The sequence below is a fragment of the Ranitomeya imitator genome, chromosome 3 (assembly GCF_032444005.1).
Source record: "Ranitomeya imitator isolate aRanImi1 chromosome 3, aRanImi1.pri, whole genome shotgun sequence".
In the NCBI taxonomy this organism is placed as follows: Eukaryota; Metazoa; Chordata; class Amphibia; order Anura; family Dendrobatidae; genus Ranitomeya; species Ranitomeya imitator.
This window is the reverse complement of record NC_091284.1, coordinates 379,786,271-379,809,297: the sequence shown is the minus strand read 5'-3', so window position 1 is coordinate 379,809,297 and position 23,027 is coordinate 379,786,271. Positions and strand designations below refer to the sequence as shown.

The following is a 23,027-nucleotide window of genomic DNA, read 5'->3' as shown; positions in this document are numbered from 1 at the left end:
GCGTTTAACCTGCGGATTTATTGCATTTTTTGTGTCGATTTCACCTGTGGATTCCCATTAAGGAATAGGTGTAAAATGCTGCAGAATCCACACAAACTTGACATGCTGCAGAAAATAAAACGAAGCAATTCTGCACAGAATTTTCTGCAGCATGTGCACAACGGATTTGGTTTTCCATATGTTTACATGGTAGTGTACAACTGCTGTGAATCCGCAAAGTGTGCACATACCCTTAGGGTATGTTTCCACGTTCAGGAAACACTGCGTAGAGCCACAGCGTCAAACACAGCGTCCAGATGTTACAGCATAGTGGAGGGGATTTCACGAAATCCCTTCTCCACTATGCATTAAGAGACACATGCAGCATACCCGCAGAAATGGACATGCGGCGCATCTTAAGAAAATGCAGCATGTCCTTACAGTGCTGAAACAACGCAGGTGACCTGCCAGTGACCTGAGGTGCAGATTTGGTCCGGATTTTACCTGAGTAAAATCCTGACCAAATCCTGATGCAATCCTGAATGTGGACACATACCCTTAGTTTTGGCCTACTGTGTATTTGAGCGACGTATGGGTTCTTTTTTTTTCTGATCTGAATTTTGTTGACACTTAACAGTCTTTCCTTTTTACACTTTATTTGCATTAAATGTAAAAGGAAAACACAGGAAATAGTTTAACTGTAGCTTGATAAAAAGTCAAGCCAATCAATGCAGGATATAGAAAAAAAAGTTCACATTAAGACAAAAGACTTAAGTTTAATGGAGAATGGTTTGACACATATCAAATGGATCATTTCAAGAACACATTTTAGAATATGAACTGTAAGATAAGCCTAGAAGGACAGATGTTTTGAAATTAGTAAACGCAATTTTGAATATACATATTTTTCACGCAGATCAAAAAGGTGACCATATGGTCACATTTTTATACAGTCTATACATAGCATTTCCTGCATTTTTTCTTCTTTTATAGCCATGGATTATGATGCCTTTACATCTGCTAAAGAATTTGCTCCCCCCGCACAACCACTGACAACATTCACCTAGTCTAAAATGAATAGAAACAGTGTCAGTGCTTTTGTATTTTAACCCACCTCTTCCTTCAGGGATCACCTGCCAGCATCCTAAAGGCTCTAGATTTATAAAATACCCCATGTGTTTTAGCCTCTTGTGTAGAAGGGAAGTTACTATAGCTCACAAAAGTGTTAACATGCAAACATAAGGTGTTATATGTGAAACATTCAAATCAATTTTGCATATTTAAAGTAGTTGAGCTTTCCTGCAGAAGAAAACCAAGAGCTATAACAAGAAATAGAACAGAAGTAAGAAAATAGATTGGGCCACGGTTACTGGACTGAGTGCAGGCCTCTTGACATGTACTGATAGCCTCATACAAGCCTATGAGACTACTCATTCAGGTCAGGAGACCAATGGTCAATACAGGCACTGGAGTCTGTACATGAGGGGCCGCCCATCGGGGAAAAAAAAACAAAACACAGATGTCTTTCTAAGAACCATTAAAATGCACCTGCATATGTTCTTAGAGTCAATGTATTGAACTTTAACACGTGTTAGTTATACCATATTTGTAGAATAGAATTAAACAATACCAAATCAATACTTCAAACATCCTGGTATATGCTGATATGGGTTGCATTTTCAAAGGTTCGCCAGGCTATGGAATACGACTTGCAATACTCCCAATGCTTATATATTTTATCTGTGAGGGGACCTTTAATGTTAACCACAACCATTACACAACACCGTTTCCATGTATTTCCCTTTTTTAATAGGCTGAAGACCGTAAACAAGAACTTTAAGAATGAATACTTTTATGGTCCATTAGCAATTGAATTTTGGTTTAGTGTTTTGTAGCTAGACTAGTAACACCACTGGACACACTGATACCAAACTGTCCTTTCAGAATTTCCAAAAGTAGCAAAAACAGTAACTTAAAAACAAATGCCAACAGGAAAAAAAATCTATTATACTGACTGTAAGAGAATCTATTCTACTTTGATCAGCTGTTGTCATTTGGGGACAGAAAATATCATGACTGTAGCACATTAGAAGGGTTGGGAGGCAGGTGATGGAGGGTGACCGGGGGAGAAAATAAACAAAAAAATGAACACATTTCTATGAGTAAAACTGGACAGCCGAATTAATGGCCACTTGATTTGTGACTATTCCAAGACCGCGATCTCGATTTTGACCGGGACCTTGACGGTGAGTGAGAATGAGACTTTGATCTTTCACGTTCTTCTTTTCTGGCCTCTCGACCTGGTTTGTATTTGCCATCTGCTTTAGACCGGGATTGTGATCTGGATCCAGAACGTCGCTGCTCTTTCCTTTCTTCTCTTGGCTGGGATTTGGATCGTGATCTAGTGTTTGATCTTGATTGTGATCTTTGCCGGCGATTGAATCTACAGGAAAATTAACAAATTATTACTTTGAATAGAGAATGTGACATACCCAAATCAACCTCTACTTTAGAAAGGAGACACTAGACTCCATTCAGTTTAAAAAAATATCTGACTTTACAGGCTAAACAAGCTCCATCCTCAATTTCTGATTGGATTTTTACTGTATGAAAAACACATTATGGTAAGAAATGCAGTATGTGGATTTTTTTTATACTAGTTTACCGTATATAGCACCATTAATTCCACAGCACTTTCTAGACATCACTGTGACCATTGGGGTTTACAATCTAAATTCCCTACCACTATGACTTGCAAACAAGGAAAACATTTACGCTCCTTGGAGAGGTTGTCCTTGGTGGGATTTGAACACAGAACCCCAGCGCTGTAAAGCAACAATGCTACCCACTGAGCCACCGTGCGTGCTGCCTGTAATGTGTTAATTAAATTTTTAGAAATTTCATTTATTTTGCCGTTACTGTAAAACTTTCTTGTATGAAAAAAAATAAAAAAGCATCAAAAATGTAATGTGTGAAAGGCTGCATTTATATGTGGCGATGCCTTGCCAAGCTACATGGTTTACAATAAAACCTACATAGATATAGATATATATATAGATATATATATATATATAGATATATATATATATATATATATATATATATATATATAGATATATATATATATATATATATAGATATAGATAGATATATATATATATATAGATATATATATATATATAGATATATATATATATATATAGATATATATATATATATATATAGATATATATATATATATATATAGATATATAGATATATAGATATATATAGATATATAGATATATAGATATATAGATATATAGATATATAGATATATAGATATATAGATATATAGATATATAGATATATAGATATATATATATATATAGATATATATATATATAGATATATATATATATAGATATATATATATATAGATATATATATATATAGTCACGTAGAAAAACAGTCACCTACAAATATCCCTATAAGTAACTCTGAAATAACTCTAGCTCTGAAGTTAGAATCCACTATTTTTCAGACTATAAGACGCACCCAAGTTTTAGAGGTGGAAAATAGGTAAAAAAAATATTTGAAGCAAAAAGAAGAAGTGGTAAAATATTTAATAACATACTATCTACTATATAATTGTCTAAGGGTCACTTCCATCTTTCTGTCACGGAATCCAAGTCGCTGATTGGTCGTGGTAACCCAATCAGCGACGGCCACAGTCCGGCAGCAATATGGCCGCTCTTTCCTCCCTGCAGTCCGTGCCCGCTCCATACTCCCCTCATCCAGTCAGCCCTCACACAGGGTTAATGCCAGCGTTACCGGAGCGCGGTGTAACGCACTCCGGTTATGCAGCTATTAACCTTGTGTGACCAACTTTTTACTAATGATGATGCGTATGCAGCATCAATAGTAAAAAGATCTAATGTAACAAATAATAATAATTTAAAAAAACACACAAAAAAAAGCGTTATTCTCACCCTCCGACATGGCGTCCTCTCCTCAGCAGTGCAAGCGGCAGGTTCCGGTGCTAAGGATGCTATGCGAGAAGGACCTGCCATGAAGTCACAGTCATGTGACCACGACGTCATCACAGGTCCGGCGCTCATACCAATCCTGGGACCGGAAGCTGCCGCGTGCACCGCACACAGGCGACAGGACTACAAGGGGCTCCGGAGGGCGAGTATGTGTTTCTTTTTTATTTTTTAACCTGTTACATACGTGGATGGGCACTATACTACGCGGGCTGGGCAATATACTACGTGGACATGCATATTCTAGAATACCTGATGTTTTAGAATCAAGCCACCATCTAGTTATATATAATACACCACACAGTATCTTATTTTGGAAGCTACGGGTAGAAAATGGTGCTGCGGGACCAGTGTGGTGTCTGTAAAGTACTAAATGAAGACACTGGAGGGAAAGTATAAGAATCAGGGCACAGGGCTTATAGTTAAAGCACCACTCCAGCACTGAAAACTAACACTGGAGTGCTGCTTTAAGATCCCATGGGAAAACTATAACTCCCAGCATGTCCTGCAGATTCTATGGCATGCTGGGAGTTATAGTTCACCACAGGAGTGGCAGAGTGCTTTTTGTGTGTGTTGTCATGACAAACCTTCTAATTAATTCTTAGTAGTTCAGGTTGTGCAGGTCCTGCAGCCAGCCACGCTGTGGTGAGGTAAAGAGTGGGAGCATCACATGACTGCACAGAGCCCTCCCTCTTTGTTGCCTCTCCACAGGTCATAAGAGGAAGCTTGCAGATTCTAGTGCCATGTCTGAAGGACCTGTGATGATATCATGAAGAGGGAGGGCTCTGTGCTGTCATGTGATGCTCCAGCCTGCCCTCTTCATGACATCATACAGGTCCTTAGGCACTCAGCATCCATCCAGCACAGCCCCGGCAGAAAGGTATGCAGCGATCTTGTCTCCTCTGGCCCCTGCTCCTGCCCCCTCCTCCACCGGACACACAATCTCCCCAGCCGCTGCAGGAATCCGGCGCTGGAGAAACCATGCGTGTCCGCTGTTTAAGTGAAGGAATATTCATTTGCTGCTCCCCACTCGGCGCCGACAGGTGGGCGGGGAAGCGGCTAATGAATATTCCTTCACTTTAAGCATCAGGACCATGTGGTTCCCCAGCGCCAGATTCCTGCAGTGGAGACATTTTTCTGCCTCCTACTAGTGGGATCCGAGTGCGACCGCACTCGTCGCTGCCCCTCCCCACATGTTACATCTGTACCATAAGACGCACCCCACATTTCCTCCCAAATTTGAAGGGAATAAAAGTGTGTCTTACGGTTTGAAAAATACGACAATCATTAACCCCTTCATGAGTTCTGACGTACAAGTATATCCAAAGTCGCCTCCCTGACTGATGCGGTCTCGCAAGCCGAGCCTACGTCTTTCCCTGCACGATGGCTGATATATAATCATCCATCATCTGCTTTTAAAAAGCAGCAGGTGGAGCGAAGCTCTGCTTGCGGCTGTTACAAAGTTGACAGCGGGATTTAACAGGTTAACATGCACCAGAAGTGGAGCACAGCATTCCACGCTCGTGATCGCGGAGCACTGAGGGTCTGCTGGTAACCCCCACCTGTTATAATCCCCATGAGAAAGCCAGCCTTCATAGGAGATTGTGATTTTCTCTATATGTAGTGCCAATGCACTGCCATGTATAGCATAAGCGATCAGATTAGTGTCAAATCCCTTAAGGGGACTATTAAATACAGTAAAATCTTTGGAGGGGGGAACCCCAAAACCACAAGTTCAAATCACCCCCTTTTGCCTTAAGCAAAACACAAGCCACATATTTGGTATCGCTGCGTTCGTAAAAGTCGGATCAAAATATAAAATTAATGCGATCAGTAAACGGCGTAATGAGAAAAAAAAACAAAAAAATTGCCCCTTATTGCATTTTACAGTAATCAAAACATATCTACCACAAAATGGGATCAATGGAAGTGTCAGATCATAGCTAGCCACTGTCCCTTTATGAGGTTATAACTCTGGAACGCTTCAATGGATCCTGGTGATTCTGACATTGTTTTCTCGTGACATATTGTACTTCATGACAATGGTAAAAATTATTTGATAGTACCTGCGTTTATTTGTGAAAAAAACGGAAATTTGGCGAAAATTATGAAAATTTCGCAATTTTCCAACTTTGAATTTTTATGCAATTAAATCACAGAGATATGTCACACAAAATACTTAAGTAACATTTCCCACATGTCTACTTTACATCAGCACAATTTTGGAACCAAAATTTTTTTTTGTTAGGGAGTTATAAGGGTTAAAAGTTGACCAGAAATTTCTCATTTCTACAACACCATTTTATTTTAGGGACCACATCTCATTTGAAGTCATTTTGAGGGGTCTATATGATAGAAAATACCCAAGTGTGACACCATTCTAAAAACTACACCCCTCAAGGTGCTCAAAACCATATTCAAGAAGTTTATTAACCCTTCTGGTGCTTCACAGGAATTTTTTGAATGTTTAAATAAAAATGAACATTTAACTTTTTTTCACAAAAAATTTAATTCAGCTCCAATTTGTTTTATTTTACCAAGGGTAACAGGAGAAAATGGACCCCAAACATTGTTGTACAATTTGTCCTGAGTATGCCAATACCCCACATGTGGGGGTAAACCACTGTTTGGGCGCATGGCAGAGCTCGGAAGCGAAGGAGTGCCATTTGACTTTTCAATGCAAAATTGACTGGAATTGAGATGGGACGCCATGGTTCGTTTGGAGAGCCCCTGATGTGGCTAAACATTGAAACCCCCCACAAGTGACACCATTTTGGAAAGTAGACCCCCTAAGGAACTTATCTAGAGGTGTGGTGAGCACTTTGACCCACCAAGTGCTTCACAGAAGTTTATAATGCAGAGCCGTAAAAATAAAACAACATTTTTTTCCCACAAAAATTATTTTTTTAGCCCCCAGTTTTGTATTTTCCTGAGGGTAACAGGAGAAATTGGACCCCAAAAGTTGTTGTCCAATTTGTCCTGAGTACGCTGATACCCCGTATGTTGGGGAAAACCAACGTTTGAGCGCATGGCAGAGCTCGGAAGGGAAGGAGCGCCATTTGGAATGCAGACTTAGATGGAATGGTCTGCAGACGTCACATTGCGTTTGCAGAACCCCTAATGTACCTAAACAGTAGAAACCCCCCACAAGTGACCCCATATTGGAAACTAGACCCCCCAGGGAACTAATCTAGATGTGTTGTGAGAACTTTGAACCCCCAAGTGTTTCACTACAGTTTATAACGCAGAGCCGTGAAAATAAAAAATCTTTTTTTTTCCCACAAAAAATATGTTTTAGCCCCGAGTTTTGTATTTTCCCAAGGGTAGCAGGAGAAATTGGACCCCAAAAGTTGTTGTCCTATTTGTCCTGAGTACGCTGATACCCCATATGTTGGGGTAAACCCCTGTTTGGGCACACGGGAGAGCTCGGAAGGGAAGAAGCACTTTTACTTTTTCAACGCAGAATTGGCTGGAATTGAGATCGGACGCCATGTCGCGTTTGGAGAGCCCCTGATGTGCCTAAACAGTGGAAACCCCCCAATTATAACTGAAACCCTAATCCAAACACACCCCTAACCCTAATTCCAACAGTCACACTAACCACACCTCTAACCCTGACACACCCCTAACCCTAATCCCAACCCTATTCCCAACCGTAAATGTAATCTAAACCCTAACTGTAACTTTAGCCCCAACCCAAACTGTAGCCCTAGCCCTAACCCTAACCCTAGCCCTAACCCTAGCCCTAATGGGAAAATGGAAATAAATACATTTTTTTAATTTTTCCCTAACTAAGGGGGTGATGAAGGGGGGTTTGATTTACTTTTATAGCGGGTTTTTTAGCGGATTTTTATGATTGGCAGCCGTCACACACTGAAAGACGCTTTTTATTGCAAAAAATATTTTTTGCGTTACCACATTTTGAGAGCTATAATTTTTCTATATTTTGGTCCACAGAGTCATGTGAGGTCTTGTTTTTTGCGGGACGAGTTGATGTTTTTATTGGTAACATTTTCGGGCACGTGACATTTTTTGATCGCTTCTTATTCCGATTTTTGTGAGGCAGAATGACCAAAAACCAGCTATTCATGAATTTCTTTTGGGGGAGGCGTTTATACCGTTCCGCGTTTGGTAAAATTGATGAAGCAGTTTTATTCTTCGGGTCAGTACGATTACAGCGACACCTCATTTATATCATTTTTTTATGTTTTGGCGCTTTTGTACGATAAAAACTATTTTATAGAAAAAATAATTATTTTTGCATCGCTTTATTCTCAGGACTATAACCTTTTTATTTTTTTGCTGATGATGCTGTATGGCGGCTCGTTTTTTGCGGGACAAGATGACGTTTTCAGCGGTACCATGGTTAGTTATATCTGTCTTTTTGATCGCGTGTTATTCCACTTTTTGTTCGGCAGTATGATAACAAAGCGTTGTTTTTTGCCTCTTTTTTTCTTACGGTGTTTACTGAAGGGGTTAACTAGTGGGCCAGTTTTATAGGTCGGGCCGTTACGGACGCGACGATACTAAATATGTGTACTTTTATTGTTTTTTTTTTTTTATTTAGATAAAGAAATGTATTTATGGGAATAATATTTTTATTTTTTTTTTCATTATTTTGGAATATTTTTTTTTATTTTTTTTTTACACATTTGAAATTTTTTTTTTTTTACTTTTTTACTTTGTCCCAGGGGGGGACATCACAGATCAGTGATCTGACAGTTTGCACAGCACTCTGTCAGATCACTGATCTGACATGCAGCGCTGCAGCCTTCACAGTGCCTGCTCTGAGCAGGCTCTGTGAAGCCACCTCCCTCCCTGCAGGACTCGGATCCGCGGCCATCTTGGATCCGGGGCTGGAGGGAGCAGGGAGGGAGGTGAGACCCTCGCAGCAACGCGATCACATCGTGTTGCTGCGGGGGGCTCAGGGAAGCCCGCAGGGAGCCCCCTCCCTGCGCGGTGCTTCCCTGTACCGCCGGCACATCGCGATCATCTTTGATCGCGGTGTGCCGGGGGTTAATGTGCCGGGGGCGGTCCGTGACCGCTCCTGGCACATAGTGCCGGATGTCAGCTGCGATAAAAAGCTGACACCCGGCCGCGATCGGCGGCGCTCCCCCCGTGAGCGCTGCCGATCGCATATGACGTACTATTGCGTCCTTGGGAAGTAAAGCCCACCCCACATGGACGCCATAGTACGTCTAATGGCAGAAAGGGGTTAAAGAGTTAAATTAAAATGAATAAAAAAAAGTTGAGAGTGAGCGAGGATGGGGGTAGAAGAAACATGTTATTACCTGCCATGATGAGATCGGCTCCTGCTACGATGTGGTCTTTCAGCTTTCCTATGGAAAACATACAAGTTAATGAATTTCAAAAAAACTGCTATGCAAATCACTTGTAGATATAGGTCAAGCATTGCCCTGTATATGCTTACCCTCTAGGACTGTAAGATCTTTCATAATTCTGATCAAAAGAATGGCTTCGAGACCTCCTCCTTTCATAACTGCGGCTTCTAGATCGCCTGTTGTATCGGTCATAATCATCATAACGTGAGGAGCCATACGAGCTTCTTCCTTCTTTAGCCTTCATTTGATTTGGTGCTGTGAGTGAGCAAACAGAACTTAAATGTTTGTAATTAACCCCTTCCTGACATGCGCCTTACATGTAGGTTAAAGGTGCAGAGCCAGCTTCATACACTGCAGATTTCATCTTGCAGGCAATTTCTTAAGATGTCCCTGCTTGTGTCAGTGACTTAAGGTACCGTCACACTAAGCGACGCTGCAGCGATACCGACAACGATCCGGATCGCTGCAGCGTCGCTGTTTGGTCGCTGGAGAGCTGTCACACAGACAGCTCTCCAGCGACCAACGATGCCGGTAACCAGGGTAAACATCGGGTTACTAAGCGCAGGGCCGCGCTTAGTAACCCGATGTTTACCCTGGTTACCATCGTTAAAGTAAAAAAAAAACAACCACTACATACTTACCTACCGCTGTCTGTCCCCGGCGCTGGGCTTCTCTGCTCTGGCGGTGAGCGCAGCGGCCGGAAAGCAGAGCGGTAACGTCACCGCTGTGCTTTCCGGCTGCCCGGCGCTCACAGCCAGAGCAGAGAAGCCCAGCGCCAGACAGCGGTAGGTAAGTATGTAGTGGTTGTTTTTTTTTACTTTAACGATGGTAACCAGGGTAAACATCGGGTTACTAAGCGCGGCCCTGCGCTTAGTAACCCGATGTTTACCCTGGTTACCAGTGAAGACATCGCTGAATTGGCGTCACACACGCCGATTCTGCGATGTCAGCGGGAAGTCCAGCGACAAAATAAAGTGCTGGCCTTTCTTCCCCAACCAGCGATATCACAGCAGGGGCCTGATCGCTGCTGCCTGTCACACTGGACGATATCGCTAGCCAGGACGCTGCAACGTCACGGATCGCTAGCGATATCGTCCAGTGTGACGGTACCTTTAAGTGGCTGTCAACCTAACACTAGTTTGCAAAAGGGTTTAACAGAAGAGTACTGATAACACAATGATACAGAAATACTGCACTGGTACAAATCCCCTTACATGAGCCTGGTTTACTTAAAATGTGTGCCAGGTGGTCCCCATCATTTCTAAAGGCAAGTCCTATCTTGTAAATGGAATGCTATCCATGGCTGCGGTGAACCGCAAACCTCACTTCTAACTGCGGGTAGAGTGAGCAAAGATAGCAAATTTTTGATGTGCCATGCTTCAAAAGGTTTAGTTTAAGGGTGTGCATATTTATGAAACCGCATTAAAGATTGTTATTTCATTTTGCTTCTCAATTCAAAAGTACAGATATATGTGACATTAAAAGGGAACCGGTCACCTCGTTTTTAGCTATTAAACTGGCCCCAGTGTGGTGTTAGTGAAGCAATATGCATTGCTAGCATGTTTTTGTCACAAAAAATCTTCAATTTTTAGTTTAAAAAAAAAAACAACAAACAAACCTATTATAGGCTTCCATCACATACCTTGTCTTTCGTCATAGGGGTGGTGACTTTCTTCAGTCACGTCATTTAGTGTATTTTTTAAATTAGGCACACCTACAGCATTGCATTTGATTGCAGTGACTGGCCCAAAGTCACAGCAACCACGTTCAAATCCCACGCGTGCGCACTGCCCATCTGCTCCCTGGGCATGCACACCAGTGTACAGCTCCAGCATCATATCAGATAGGTGCATGCGCCGAAGTGCAGCGTGGAGGGGGACACAGTGGCGTGCATAGCGTGGGCACTGACATGTCATGTGGCCACTGACTCAGAGTAGTTCCGATGCATCTAACATGCAGCTGGGATTGTACATCCAGAGTCAGTGTGCATGCCCAAGGAGCAGATGGCCAGCGCACAAGCGGGATTTGATACGTGGTTGCCATGACTTTGGGCCAGTCACGGCAATCGAATGCAATGCTGTGGGTGTGCCTAATTTTGAGAAGTACAGACTGAAAAGATAAAAGTCACCACCTCTATGACTAAAAGAAAAGGATGTGAAGGAATCCTTCAATGACAGAGTTTATTTAAACCCAATACTAGGTTTTTGTTTTTTTCCCCAAAAACATGTTCGTGATGTACATTACATCGCTAACACTGGGGCCAGTTTAATAGCCAAAAATGTGCTGACAGGCTCCCTAAGGTGGAAAAAAGTTCTGAAACGATTCTTGGTATGATTTTTTCCACATGACAACAATCTGGCATTTTAACTGGGGTGTGAAGACTTCTATCCACTGTACATTCTCTCTGTGAAAGACATGGAATATAGCAATTGGTTCAGATGTTGGAGGCAATTCTAGAACTAGTAATCAGATCATTGTCTTCATTTTAAAATGTGCTCATAAAATATGAAATCTAAATTGCATGGTAAACAACATTATACATGAAGTAATTTTGTTTCAGTACTCACTTTTTCGATCTCCTTGAGCAAACTGAATTTCAATTTGGCGTCCACAAATCCATCGCCTGTCTAAATTATGCAAGGCATCTTCTGCATCACGAACATCTTCAAACGTGCTAGCAGTTAAGGTACTTTACAGTATTGTGTGGATGAAATACAAGCTGTTCGCATGTTAACAAAAAAGGAGAAGCATTTACCATAACTCAACATGCAAATAGCCAAATCATTTCACCACCATAATTTGTGTTTATTTCTGCGTGCTCTGTTCGAAGTCACAGATGTCAATTCCATCATACTGAACAGTAAGGAAAGTATTACTTGGGCGCTTCTATCAAAACATTAAAAATGGAAATCAAAACAGATGTAGACAGCGCCAAGTCCAGAATGATTGGTGACCAACAGAACTAATAATCTGCTGTCAATGTTATTAGCCTATTGCTGATCGTTACCCAAATGATAAGACTTGTGGATCCTCAAATCACACACACTGCAAGAATGCTCCAATGTCAGCGCTAGGTCACATGGCTGCTAGTATGAGATATGCATACTCCTGGCCAGAATCCGGCTAGACTACTTCCGGTGAGTACTGCACAATGCCGGAAAGTCTAGTTGTATTCAGGACGGAACTATCCATCTCTTATACTAGCGGTCACGTGTCTGCCATTACTGGCACGGACATCAGAGAATCCTCACAGCGTGCAGTACGTGCCATGTGAAGTTTTAGGGTATGTGCACACGTTACGGTTTTGGCTGCGGATCCGCAGCAGATTTGGCCCTGCTGATCTGCAGCAGTTTTCCATACGTTGTACAGTACCATGTAAACCTATGGAAAACCAAATCCGCAGTGCACATGCTGCACGAAATTCCACGCAGAAACGCAGCGGTTTATTTTCCACAGCATGTCAATTCTTTGTGCAGATTCCGCAGTGTTTTACACCTATTCCATAATAGGAATCTGCAGGTGTAAAAATGCAGGTGAAATCGAGGCAGAAAAATCCACAATGGAATCCGCAACATGTGCACATACCCATACAAGTCTGCAGTCAGTGACTGCAGACTTGTTTTAGATTAGACAACCAATTTAAGGGAATGTTTAACCCCTTTCTGCCATTAGACGTACCATTGCGTCCATGTGGGGTGGGCTTTACTTCCCAAGGACGCAATAGTACGTCATATGCGATCGGCAGCGCTCACGGGGGGAGCGCCGCCGATCGCGGCCGGGTGTCAGCTTTTTATCGCAGCTGACATCCGGCACTATGTGCCAGGAGCAGTCACGGACCGCCCCCGGCACATTAACCCCTTCATGACCCAGCCTATTTTGACCTTAAAGACCTTGCCGTTTTTTGCAATTCTGACCAGTGTCCCTTCATGAGGTAATAACTCAGGAACGCTTCAATGGATCCTAGCGGTTCTGAGATTGTTTTTTCGTGACATATTGGGCTTCATGTTAGTGGTAAATTTAGGTCAATAAATTCTGTGTTTATTTGTGATAAAAACGGAAATTTGGCGAAAATTTTGAAAATTTCGCAATTTTCACATTTTGAATTTTTATTCTGTTAAACCAGAGAGTTATGTGACACAAAATAGTTAATAAATAACATTTCCCACACGTCTACTTTACATCAGCACAATTTTGGAAACAAAATTTTTTTTTGCTAGGAAGTTATAAGGGTTAAAATTTGACCAGCGATTTCTCATTTTTACAACGAAATTTACAAAACCATTTTTTTTAGGGACCACCTCACATTTGAAGTCAGTTTGAGGGGTCTATATGGCTGAAAATACCCAAAAGTGACACCATTCTAAAAACTGCACCCCTCAAGGTGCACAAAACCACATTCAAGAAGTTTATTAACCCTTCAGGTGCTTCACAGCAGCAGAAGCAACATGGAAGGAAAAAATGAACATTTAACTTTTTAGTCACAAAAATGATTTTTCAGCAACAATTTTTTTATTTTCCCAATGGTAAAAGGAGAAACTGAACCACGAAAGTTGTTGTCCAATTTGTCCTGAGTACGCTGATACCTCATATGTGGGGGTAAACCACTGTTTGGGCGCACGGCAGGGCTTGGAAGGGAAGGAGCGCCATTTGACTTTTTGAATGAAAAATTGGCTGCACTCTTTAGCGGACACCATGTCACATTTGGAGAGCCCAGTGTGCCTAAAAATTGGAGCTCCCCCACAAGTGACCCCATTTTGGAAACTAGACGCCCCAAGGAACTTATCTAGATGCATAGTGAGCCCTTTAAACCCCCAGGTGCTTCACAAATTGATCCGTAAAAATGAAAAAGTACTTTTTTTTCACAAAAAAATTCTTTTAGCCTCAATTTTTTCATTTTCACATGGACAACAGGATAAAATGGATCCTAAAATTTGTTTGGCAATTTCTCCTGAGTACACCGATACTTCACATGTGGGGGTAAACCACTGTTTGGGCACATGGTAAGGCTCGGAAGGGAAGGAGCGCCATTTGACTTTTTGAATGAAAAATTATCTCCATCGTTAGCGGACACCATGTCGCGTTTGGAGAGACCCTGTGTGCTTAAACATTGGAGCTCCCCCACAAGTGACCCCATTTTGGAAACTGGACCCCCCAAGGAACTTATCTAGATGCCTAGTGAGCACTTTAAACCCTCAGGTGCTTCACAAATTGATCCGTAAAAATGAAAAAGTACTTTTTTTTCACAAAAAATTTATTTTCGCCTCAATTTTTTCATTTTCACATGGGCAATAGGATAAAATGGATCCTAAAATTTGTTGAGCAATTTCTCCCGAGTACGCCGATACCTCATATGTGGGGGTAAACCACTGTTTGGGCACACGGCAGGGCTCGGAAGGGAAGGCACGCCTTTTAACTTTTTGAATGGAAAATTAGCTCCAATTGTTAGCGGACACCATGTCGCATTTGGAGAGCCCCTGTGTGCCTATGCAATGGAGCTCCCCCACAAGTGACCCCATTTTGGAAACTAGACCCCCCAAGGAACTTATCTAGATGCATACTGAGCACTTTAAACCCCCAGGTGCTTCACAGAAGTTTATAATGCAGAGCCATGAAAATAAAAAATAATTTTTCTTTTCTCAAAAATGATTTTTTAGCCTGGAATTTCCTATTTTGCCAATGGTAATAGGAGAAATTGGACCACAAGTGTTGTTGTCCAGTTTGTCCTGAGTATGCAGATACCCCATATGTGGGGGTAAACCACTGTTTGGGCGCACGGCAGGGCTCAGAAGGGAAGGCACGCCATTTGGCTTTTTAAATGGAAAATTATCTCCAATCATTAGCGGACACCATGTCGCGTTTGGAGAGCCCCTGTGTGCCTAAACATTGGAGATCCCCCACAAATTACCCCATTTTGGAAACTAGACCCCCAAAGGAACTAATCTAGATGTGTAGTGAGGACTTTGAACCCTCAAGTGCTTCACAGAAGTTTATAACGCAGAGCCATGAAAATAAAAAAAAAAAATTATTTTCTCAAAAATGAATTTTAGCCCGCAATTTTTTATTTTCCCAAGGGTAACAGGAGAAATTTGACCCCAAAAGTTGTTGTCCAGTTTCTCCTGAGTACGCTGATACCCCATATGTGGGGGTAAACCACTGTTTAGGCACATGCTGGGGCTCGGAAGTGAAGTAGTGACGTTTTGAAATGCAGACTTTGATGGAATGGTCTGCGGGCGTCACATTGCGTTTGCAGAGCCCCTGGTGTGCCTAAACAGTAGAAACCCCCCACAAGTGACCCCATTTTGGAAACTAGACCCCCAAAGGAACTTATCTAGATGTGTGGTGAGCACTTTCAACCCCCAAGTGCTTTACAGAAGTTTATAACGCAGAGCCGTGAAAATAATAAATACGTTTTCTTTCCTCAAAAATAATTTTTTAGCCCAGAATTTTTTATTTTCCCAAGGGTTACAGGAGAAATTGGACCACAAAAGTTGTTGTCCAGTTTCTCCTGAGTACGCTGATGCCCCATGTGTGGGGGTAAACCACTGTTTGGGCACACGTGGGGGCTCAGAAGGGAAGTAGTGACTTTTGAAATGCAGACTTTGATGGAATGGTCTGCGGGCGTCACGTTGCGTTTGCAGAGCCCCTGGTGTGCCTAAACAGTAGAAACCCCCCACAAGTGACCCCATTTTGGAAACTAGACCCCCCAAGGAACTTATCTAGATATGTGGTGAGCACTTTGAACCCCCAAGTGCTTCACAGACGTTTACAACGCAGAGCCGTGAAAATAAAAAATCATTTTTCTTTCCTCAAAAATGATGTTTTAGCAAGCAATTTTTTATTTTCTCAAGGGTAACAGGAGATATTGGACCCCAGTAATTGTTGCGCAGTTTGTCCTGAGTATGCTGGTACCCCATATGTGGGGGTAAACCACTGTTTGGGCACACGTCGGGGTTCGGAAGTGAGGGAGCACCATTTGAATTTTTGAATACAAGATTGGCTGGAATCAATGGTGGCGCCATGTTGCGTTTGGAGACCCCCTGAAGTGCCTAAACAGTGGAAACCCCTCAATTCTACCTCCAACACACCCCTAACCCTTATCCCAACTGTAGCCGTAACCCTAATCACAACCCTAACCCCAACACACCCCTAACCACAACCCTAACCCCAACACACCCCTAACCCTAACCACAACCCTAATTCCAACCCAACTCTAAGGCTATGTGCCAACGTTGCGGATTCGTATGAGATTTTTCAGCATCATTTTTGAAAAATCCGCGGGTAAAAGGCACTGCGTTTTACCTGTGGATTTACCGTGGATTTCCAGTGTTTTTTGTGCGGATTTCACCTGTGGATTCCTATTGAGGAACAGGTGTAAAACGCTGCGGAATCCGCACAAAGAATTGGCATGCTGCGGAAAATACAACGCAGCGTTCCCGCGCGGTATTTTCTGCACCATGGGCACAGCGGATTTGGTTTTCCATATGTTTACATGGTACTGTAAACCTGATGGAACACTGCTGCGAATCCGCAGCGGCCAATCCGCACCGTGTGCACATAGCCTAATTCTAAAGGTATGTGCACATGCTGCGGAAAACGCTGCGGATCCGCAGCAGTTTCCCATGAGTTTACAGTTCAATGTGAACCTATGGGAACCAAAAATCGCTGTACACATGCTGCGGAAAAACTGCACGGAAACGCAGCGGTTTACATTCCGCAGCATGTCACTTCTTTCTGCGGATTCCGCAGCGGTTTTACAACTGCTCCAATAGAAAATCGCAGTTGTAAAACCGCAGTGAAATGCGCAGAAAAACCGCGGTAAATCCACGATAAATCGGCAGCGGTTTAGCACTGGATTTTTCAAATCCGCTGCGGAAAAATCCGCATAGGACCAGAATACGTGTGCACATACCGAAACCCTAACCCTAGCCCCAACCCTAGCCCTAACCCTAGCCCTAACCCTACCCCTAACCCTACCCCTAACCCTACCCCTAACCCTAGCCCTAACCCTACCCCTAACCCTACCCCTAACCCTACCCCTAACCCTACCCCTAACCCTAGTTCTTACCCCAACCTTAGTGAAAAAAAAAATTTCTTTATTTTTTTTATTGTCCCTATCTATGGGGGTGACAAAGGGGGGGGGGTCATTTACTATTTTTTTTATTTTGATCACTGAGAAGTTATATCTCAGTGATCAAAATTCACTCTGGAACGAATCTGCCGGCCGGCAGATTCGGCGGGCGCACTGCACATGCGCCCGCCATTTTGGAAGATGGCGGCGCCCAGGAAAGAAGACGGACGGACCTCGGGCGGCCAGGTAAGTATAAGGGGGGGGAGATCAGGGCACGGGGGGGGGGCGTCGGAGCACGGGGGGGTGGATCGGAGCATGGGGGGGTTGGATCGGAACACGGGAGGGAGGATTGGAGCACGGGGAAGGATTGGAGCACGGGGTGAGGGATCGCTGTGCGGGGGGGGTGGATCGGAGCACGGGGGGGGGGTCGCTGTGTGCGGGGGGGATCGGAGTGCGGGGGGGTTTGATTGGAGCGCGGCGGGTGTGATTGGTGCACGGGGAAGCGGACAGGAGGACGGGGGAGCGGAGCACAGGACGGAGGGGAGCGGACCACAGATCGGGGGGCTGGGGGGGCGATCGGAGGGGTGGGGTGGGTGCACATAAGTGTTTCCAGCCATGGCCGATGATATTGCAGCATCGGCCATGGCTGGATTGTAATATTTCACCAGTTTTTTAGGTGAAATATTACAAATCGCTCTGATTGGCAGTTTCACTTTCAACAGCCAATCAGAGCGATCGTAGCCACGAGGGGGTGAAGCCACCCCCCCTGGGCTAAACTACCACTCCCCCTGTCCCTGCAGATCGGGTGAAATGGGAGTTAACCCTTTCACCCGGCCTGCAGGGACGCGATCTTTCCATGACGCATATGCTGCGTCATGGGTCGGAATGGCACCGACTTTCATGACGCAGCGTATGCGTCAAAGGTCGGGAAGGGGTTAACCCCCGGCACACCGCGATCAAAGATGATCGCGATGTGCCGGCTGTACAAGGAAGCTTCCCGCAGGGAGGGGGCTCCCTGCGGGCTTCCCTGAGCCCCCCGCAGCAACGCGATGTGATCGCGTTGCTGCGAGGGTCTCACCTCCCTCCCTGCTCTCTCCAGCCCCGGATCCAAGATGGCCGCGGATCCGGGTCCTGCAGGGAGGGAGGTGGCTTCACAGAGCCTGCTCAGAACAGGCACTGTGAAGCAGCGCTGCATGTCAGATCAGTGATCTGACAGAGTGCAGTGCAAACTGTCAGATCACTGATCTGTGATGTCCCCCCCTGGGACAAAGTAAAAAAGTAAAAAAAAAAAAATTTCAAATGTGTAAAAAAAAAAAAAAAAATATTCCAAAATAATGAAAAAAAAAATAAAAATATTATTCCCATAAATACATTTCTTTATCTAAATAATAAAAAAAAAAACAATAAAAGTACACATATTTAGTATCGCCGCGTCCGTAACGGCCCGACCTATAAAACTGGCCCACTAGTTAACCCCTTCAGTAAACACCGTAAGAAAAAAAAAAAAAAAACGAGGCAAAAAACAACGCTTTATTATCATACCGCCGAACAAAAAGTGGAATAACACGCGATCAAAAAGACAGATATAACTAACCATGGTACCGCTGAAAACGTCATCTTGTCCCGCAAAAAACGAGCCGCCATACATCATCATCAGCAAAAAAATAAAAAAGTTATAGTCCTGAGAATAAAGCAATGCAAAAATAATTATTTTTTCTATAAAATAGTTTTTATCGTATAAAAGTGCCAAAACATAAAAAAATGATATAAATGAGGTGTCGCTGTAATCGTACTGACCTGAAGAATAAAACTGCTTCATCAATTTTACCAAACGCGGAACGGTATAAACGCCTCCCCCAAAAGAAATTCATGAATAGCTGGTTTTTGGTCATTCTGCCTCACAAAAATCGGAATAAAAAGCGATCAAAAAATGTCACGTGCCCGAAAATGTTACCAATAAAAACATCAACTCGTCCCGCAAAAAACAAGACCTCACATGACTCTGTGGACCAAAATATAGAAAAATTATAGCTCTCAAAATGTGGTAACGCAAAAAATATTTTTTGCAATAAAAAGCGTCTTTCAGTGTGTGACGGCTGCCAATCCTAAAAATCCGCTAAAAAACCCACTATAAAAGTAAATCAAACCCCCCTTCATCACCCCCTTAGTTAGGGAAAAATTAAAAAAATGTATTTATTTCCATTTTCCCATTAGGGCTAGGGTTAGAGTTAGGGCTAGGGTTAGGGCTAGGGCTACAGTTTGGGTTGGGGCTAAAGTTACAGTTAGGGTTTAGATTACATTTACGGTTGGGAATAGGGTTGGGATTAGGGTTAGGGGTGTGTCAGGGTTAGAGGTGTGGTTAGGGTTACTGTTGGGATTAGGGTTAGGGATGTGTTTGGATTAGGGTTTCAGTTATAATTGGGGGGGTTTCCACTGTTTAGGCACATCAGGCGCTCTCCAAACGCGACATGGCGTCCGATCTCAATTCCAGCCAATTCTGCGTTGAAAAAGTAAAACAGTGCTTCTTCCCTTCCGAGCTCTCCCGTGTGCCCAAACAGGGGTTTACCCCAACATATGGGGTATCAGCGTACTCAGGACAAATAGGACAACAACTTTTGGGGTCCAATTTCTCCTGCTACCCTTGGGAAAATACAAAACTCGGGGCTAAAACATATTTTTTGTGGGAAAAAAAAAGATTTTTTATTTTCACGGCTCTGCATTATAAACTGTAGTGAAACACTTGGGGGTTCAAAGTTCTCACAACACATCTAGATTAGTTCCCTGGGGGGTCTAGTTTCCAATATGGGGTCACTTGTGGGGGGTTTCTACTGTTTAGGTACATTAGGGGTTCTGCAAACGCAATGTGACGTCTGCAGACCATTCCATCTAAGTCTGCATTCCAAATGGCGCTCCTTCCCTTCCGAGCTCTGCCATGCGCTCAAACGTTGGTTTTCCCCAACATACGGGGTATCAGCGTACTCAGGACAAATTGGACAACAACGTTTGGGGTCGAATTTCTCCTCTTACCCTCGGGAAAATACAAAACTGGGGGCTAAAAAATAATTTTGGGGGGAAAGATTTTTTTTTTAAATTTTCACGGCTCTGCGTTACAAACTGTAGTGAAACACTTGGGGGTTCAAAGCTATCACAACACATCTAGATGAGTTCCTTAGGGGGTCTAGTTTCCAAAATGGTGTCACTTGTGGGAGGTTTCTACTGTTTAGGTACATTAGGGGCTCTGCAAATGCAATGTGACACCTGCAGACCATTCCATCTAAGTCCTCATTCCAAATGGAGCTCCTTCCCTTCCGAGCCCTCCCATGCGCCCAAACAGTGGTTCCCCCCCACATATGGGGTATCAGCGCACTCAGGACAACAAATTGTGGGGTCGAATTTCTCCTGTTACCCTCGGGAAAATACAAAACTGGGGGCTAAAAAAATTTTTGTGGGAAAAAATTTTTGTTTTATTTTTACGGCTCTCCATTATAAACTTCTGTGAAGCCCTTGGTGGGTCAAAGCGCTCAGCACACATCTAGATAAGTTCCTAAGGGGGTCTACTTTCCAAAATGGTGTCACTTGTGGGGGGTTTCAATGTTTAGGCACATCAGTGGCTCTTCAAACGCAACATGGCGTCCCATCTCAATTCCTGTCAATTTTGCTTTGAAAAGTCAAACGGCGCTCCTTCCCTTCTGAGCTCTCCCATCCACCCAAACAGTGGTTTACCCCCACATATGGGGTATCAGCGTACTCAGGACAAATTGTACAACAACTTTTGGGGTCCAATTTCTTCTCTTACCCTTGGGAAAATAAAAAATTGGGGGCAAAAAGATAATTTTTGTGAAAAAATATGATTTTTTATTTTTACGGTTCTACATTATAAACTTCTGTGAAGCACTTGGTGGGTCAAAGTGCTCACCACACCTCTAGATAAGTTCCTTAGGGGGTCTACTTTCCAAAATGGTGTCACTTGTGGGGGGTTTCAATGTTTAGGCACATCAGTGGCTCTCCAAACGAAACATGGCGTCCCATCTCAATTCCAGTCAATTTTGCATTGAAAAGTCAAATGGCACTCCTTCGCTTCTGAGCTCTGCCATGCGCCCAAATAGTGGTTTACCCCCACATGTGGGGTATTGGCATACTCAGGACAAATTGTACAACAATGTTTGGGGTCCATTTTCTCCTGTTACCCTTGGTAAAATAAAACAAATTGGAGCTGAATTAAATTTTTTGTGAAAAAAAGTTAAATGTTCATTTTTATTTAAACATTCAAAAAAATCCTGTGAAGCACCAGAAGGGTTAATAAACTTCTTGAATATGGTTTTGAGCGCCTTGAGGGGTGTAGTTTTTAGAATGGTGTCACACTTGAGTATTTTCTATCATATAGACCCCTCAAAATGACTTCAAATGAGATGTGGTCCCTAAAATAAAATGGTGTTGTAGAAATGAGAAATTGCTGGTCAACTTTTAACCCTTATAACTCCCTAACAAAAAAAAATTTTGGTTCCAAAATTGTGCTGATGTAAAGTAGACATGTGGGAAATGTTACTTATTAAGTATTTTGTGTGACATATCTCTGTGATTTAATTGCATAAAAATTCAAAGTTGGAAAATTGCGAAATTTTCATAATTTTCGCCAAATTTCCGTTTTTTTTCACAAATAAACGCAGGTACTATCAAATAATTTTTACCATTGTCACGAGAAAACAATGTCAGAATCACCAGGATCCATTGAAGCGTTCCAGAGTTATAACCTCATAAAGGGACAGTGGTCAGAATTGTAAAAATTGGCCCGGTCATTAACGTGCAAACCACCCTTGGGGGTAAAGGGGTTAAAGAAGCACTAAAACTAATGATGCATTTACATTAAAGTTTTTATCCTCTTTATATTGGAAGCATCATATTGTATAGCATTGAGTACTTACAATTACTTATATGGCCCTTCTACCCAGCTAATTCTTCCGTTTTTCATTAAGTCAATGACATCACATGATTTAAAACTCACTAGCTGAATCCCTCTAGGCTCTATGGAGAAATAGGAGGTCAATTACACCTGTGAGTCATAAGTCACTGGTGGGGGTGAGTGGAAGCTAGGTCAGGAGTTGAGAAGAATGATTTATGCAGGGAAAAAAGTCTTGCAGTTACTATAATTTGTAAAGCGCTGCGGAATATGTTGGCGCTATATAAATAAAAATTATTATTATTATTAATTATTACATACAGCTCTGGCAAAAATTAAGAGACCACTGCAAAGTGTTCAGTTTCTCTGATTTTTCTCTTTATAGGTATTTTTTTTTTTAAGTAAAACGTAAATTGTTCTTTTATTCTATAAACTACAGACAACATGTCTCCGAATTTCCAAGCCATAAATTTTGTATTTTTTTCTGAAAAGGAGAAATGGTCAAAATTACAAAAAACAAAAAAAAAAAACAAAGTGCTTTCAGACCTCAAATAATGGAAACGAAACAAGTTCATAATCATTTACAAACAACAATACTAGTGTTTCAACTCTGGAAAAAGTTGAGAAATCAAATATTTTGTGGAATAATCATGCTTTTTAATCACAGCTGTCATGCGTCTTGGCATGCTTTCCACCAGTCTTTCACACTGCTTCGG

At 42.6% G+C, this 23,027-nt stretch overlaps 1 protein-coding gene across 1 annotated transcript in view; it reads right to left on the bottom strand.

The window, feature by feature from the left end:
* Positions 1–735: 735 nt before the first annotated feature.
* SRSF10 (serine and arginine rich splicing factor 10) overlaps positions 736–23,027 on the bottom strand; it is a 41,774-nt gene continuing 19,482 nt past the window's right edge. The window contains exons 3-6 of the mRNA XM_069756946.1: positions 11,914–12,017; positions 9,436–9,601; positions 9,296–9,343; positions 736–2,422 (exon numbers count right to left, since the gene is read on the bottom strand). Coding sequence (XP_069613047.1) covers positions 2,161–2,422; positions 9,296–9,343; positions 9,436–9,601; positions 11,914–12,017 — 580 coding nt within the window. The 3' untranslated portion in view covers positions 736–2,160. The remainder of the gene's footprint in view (positions 2,423–9,295; positions 9,344–9,435; positions 9,602–11,913; positions 12,018–23,027) is intronic.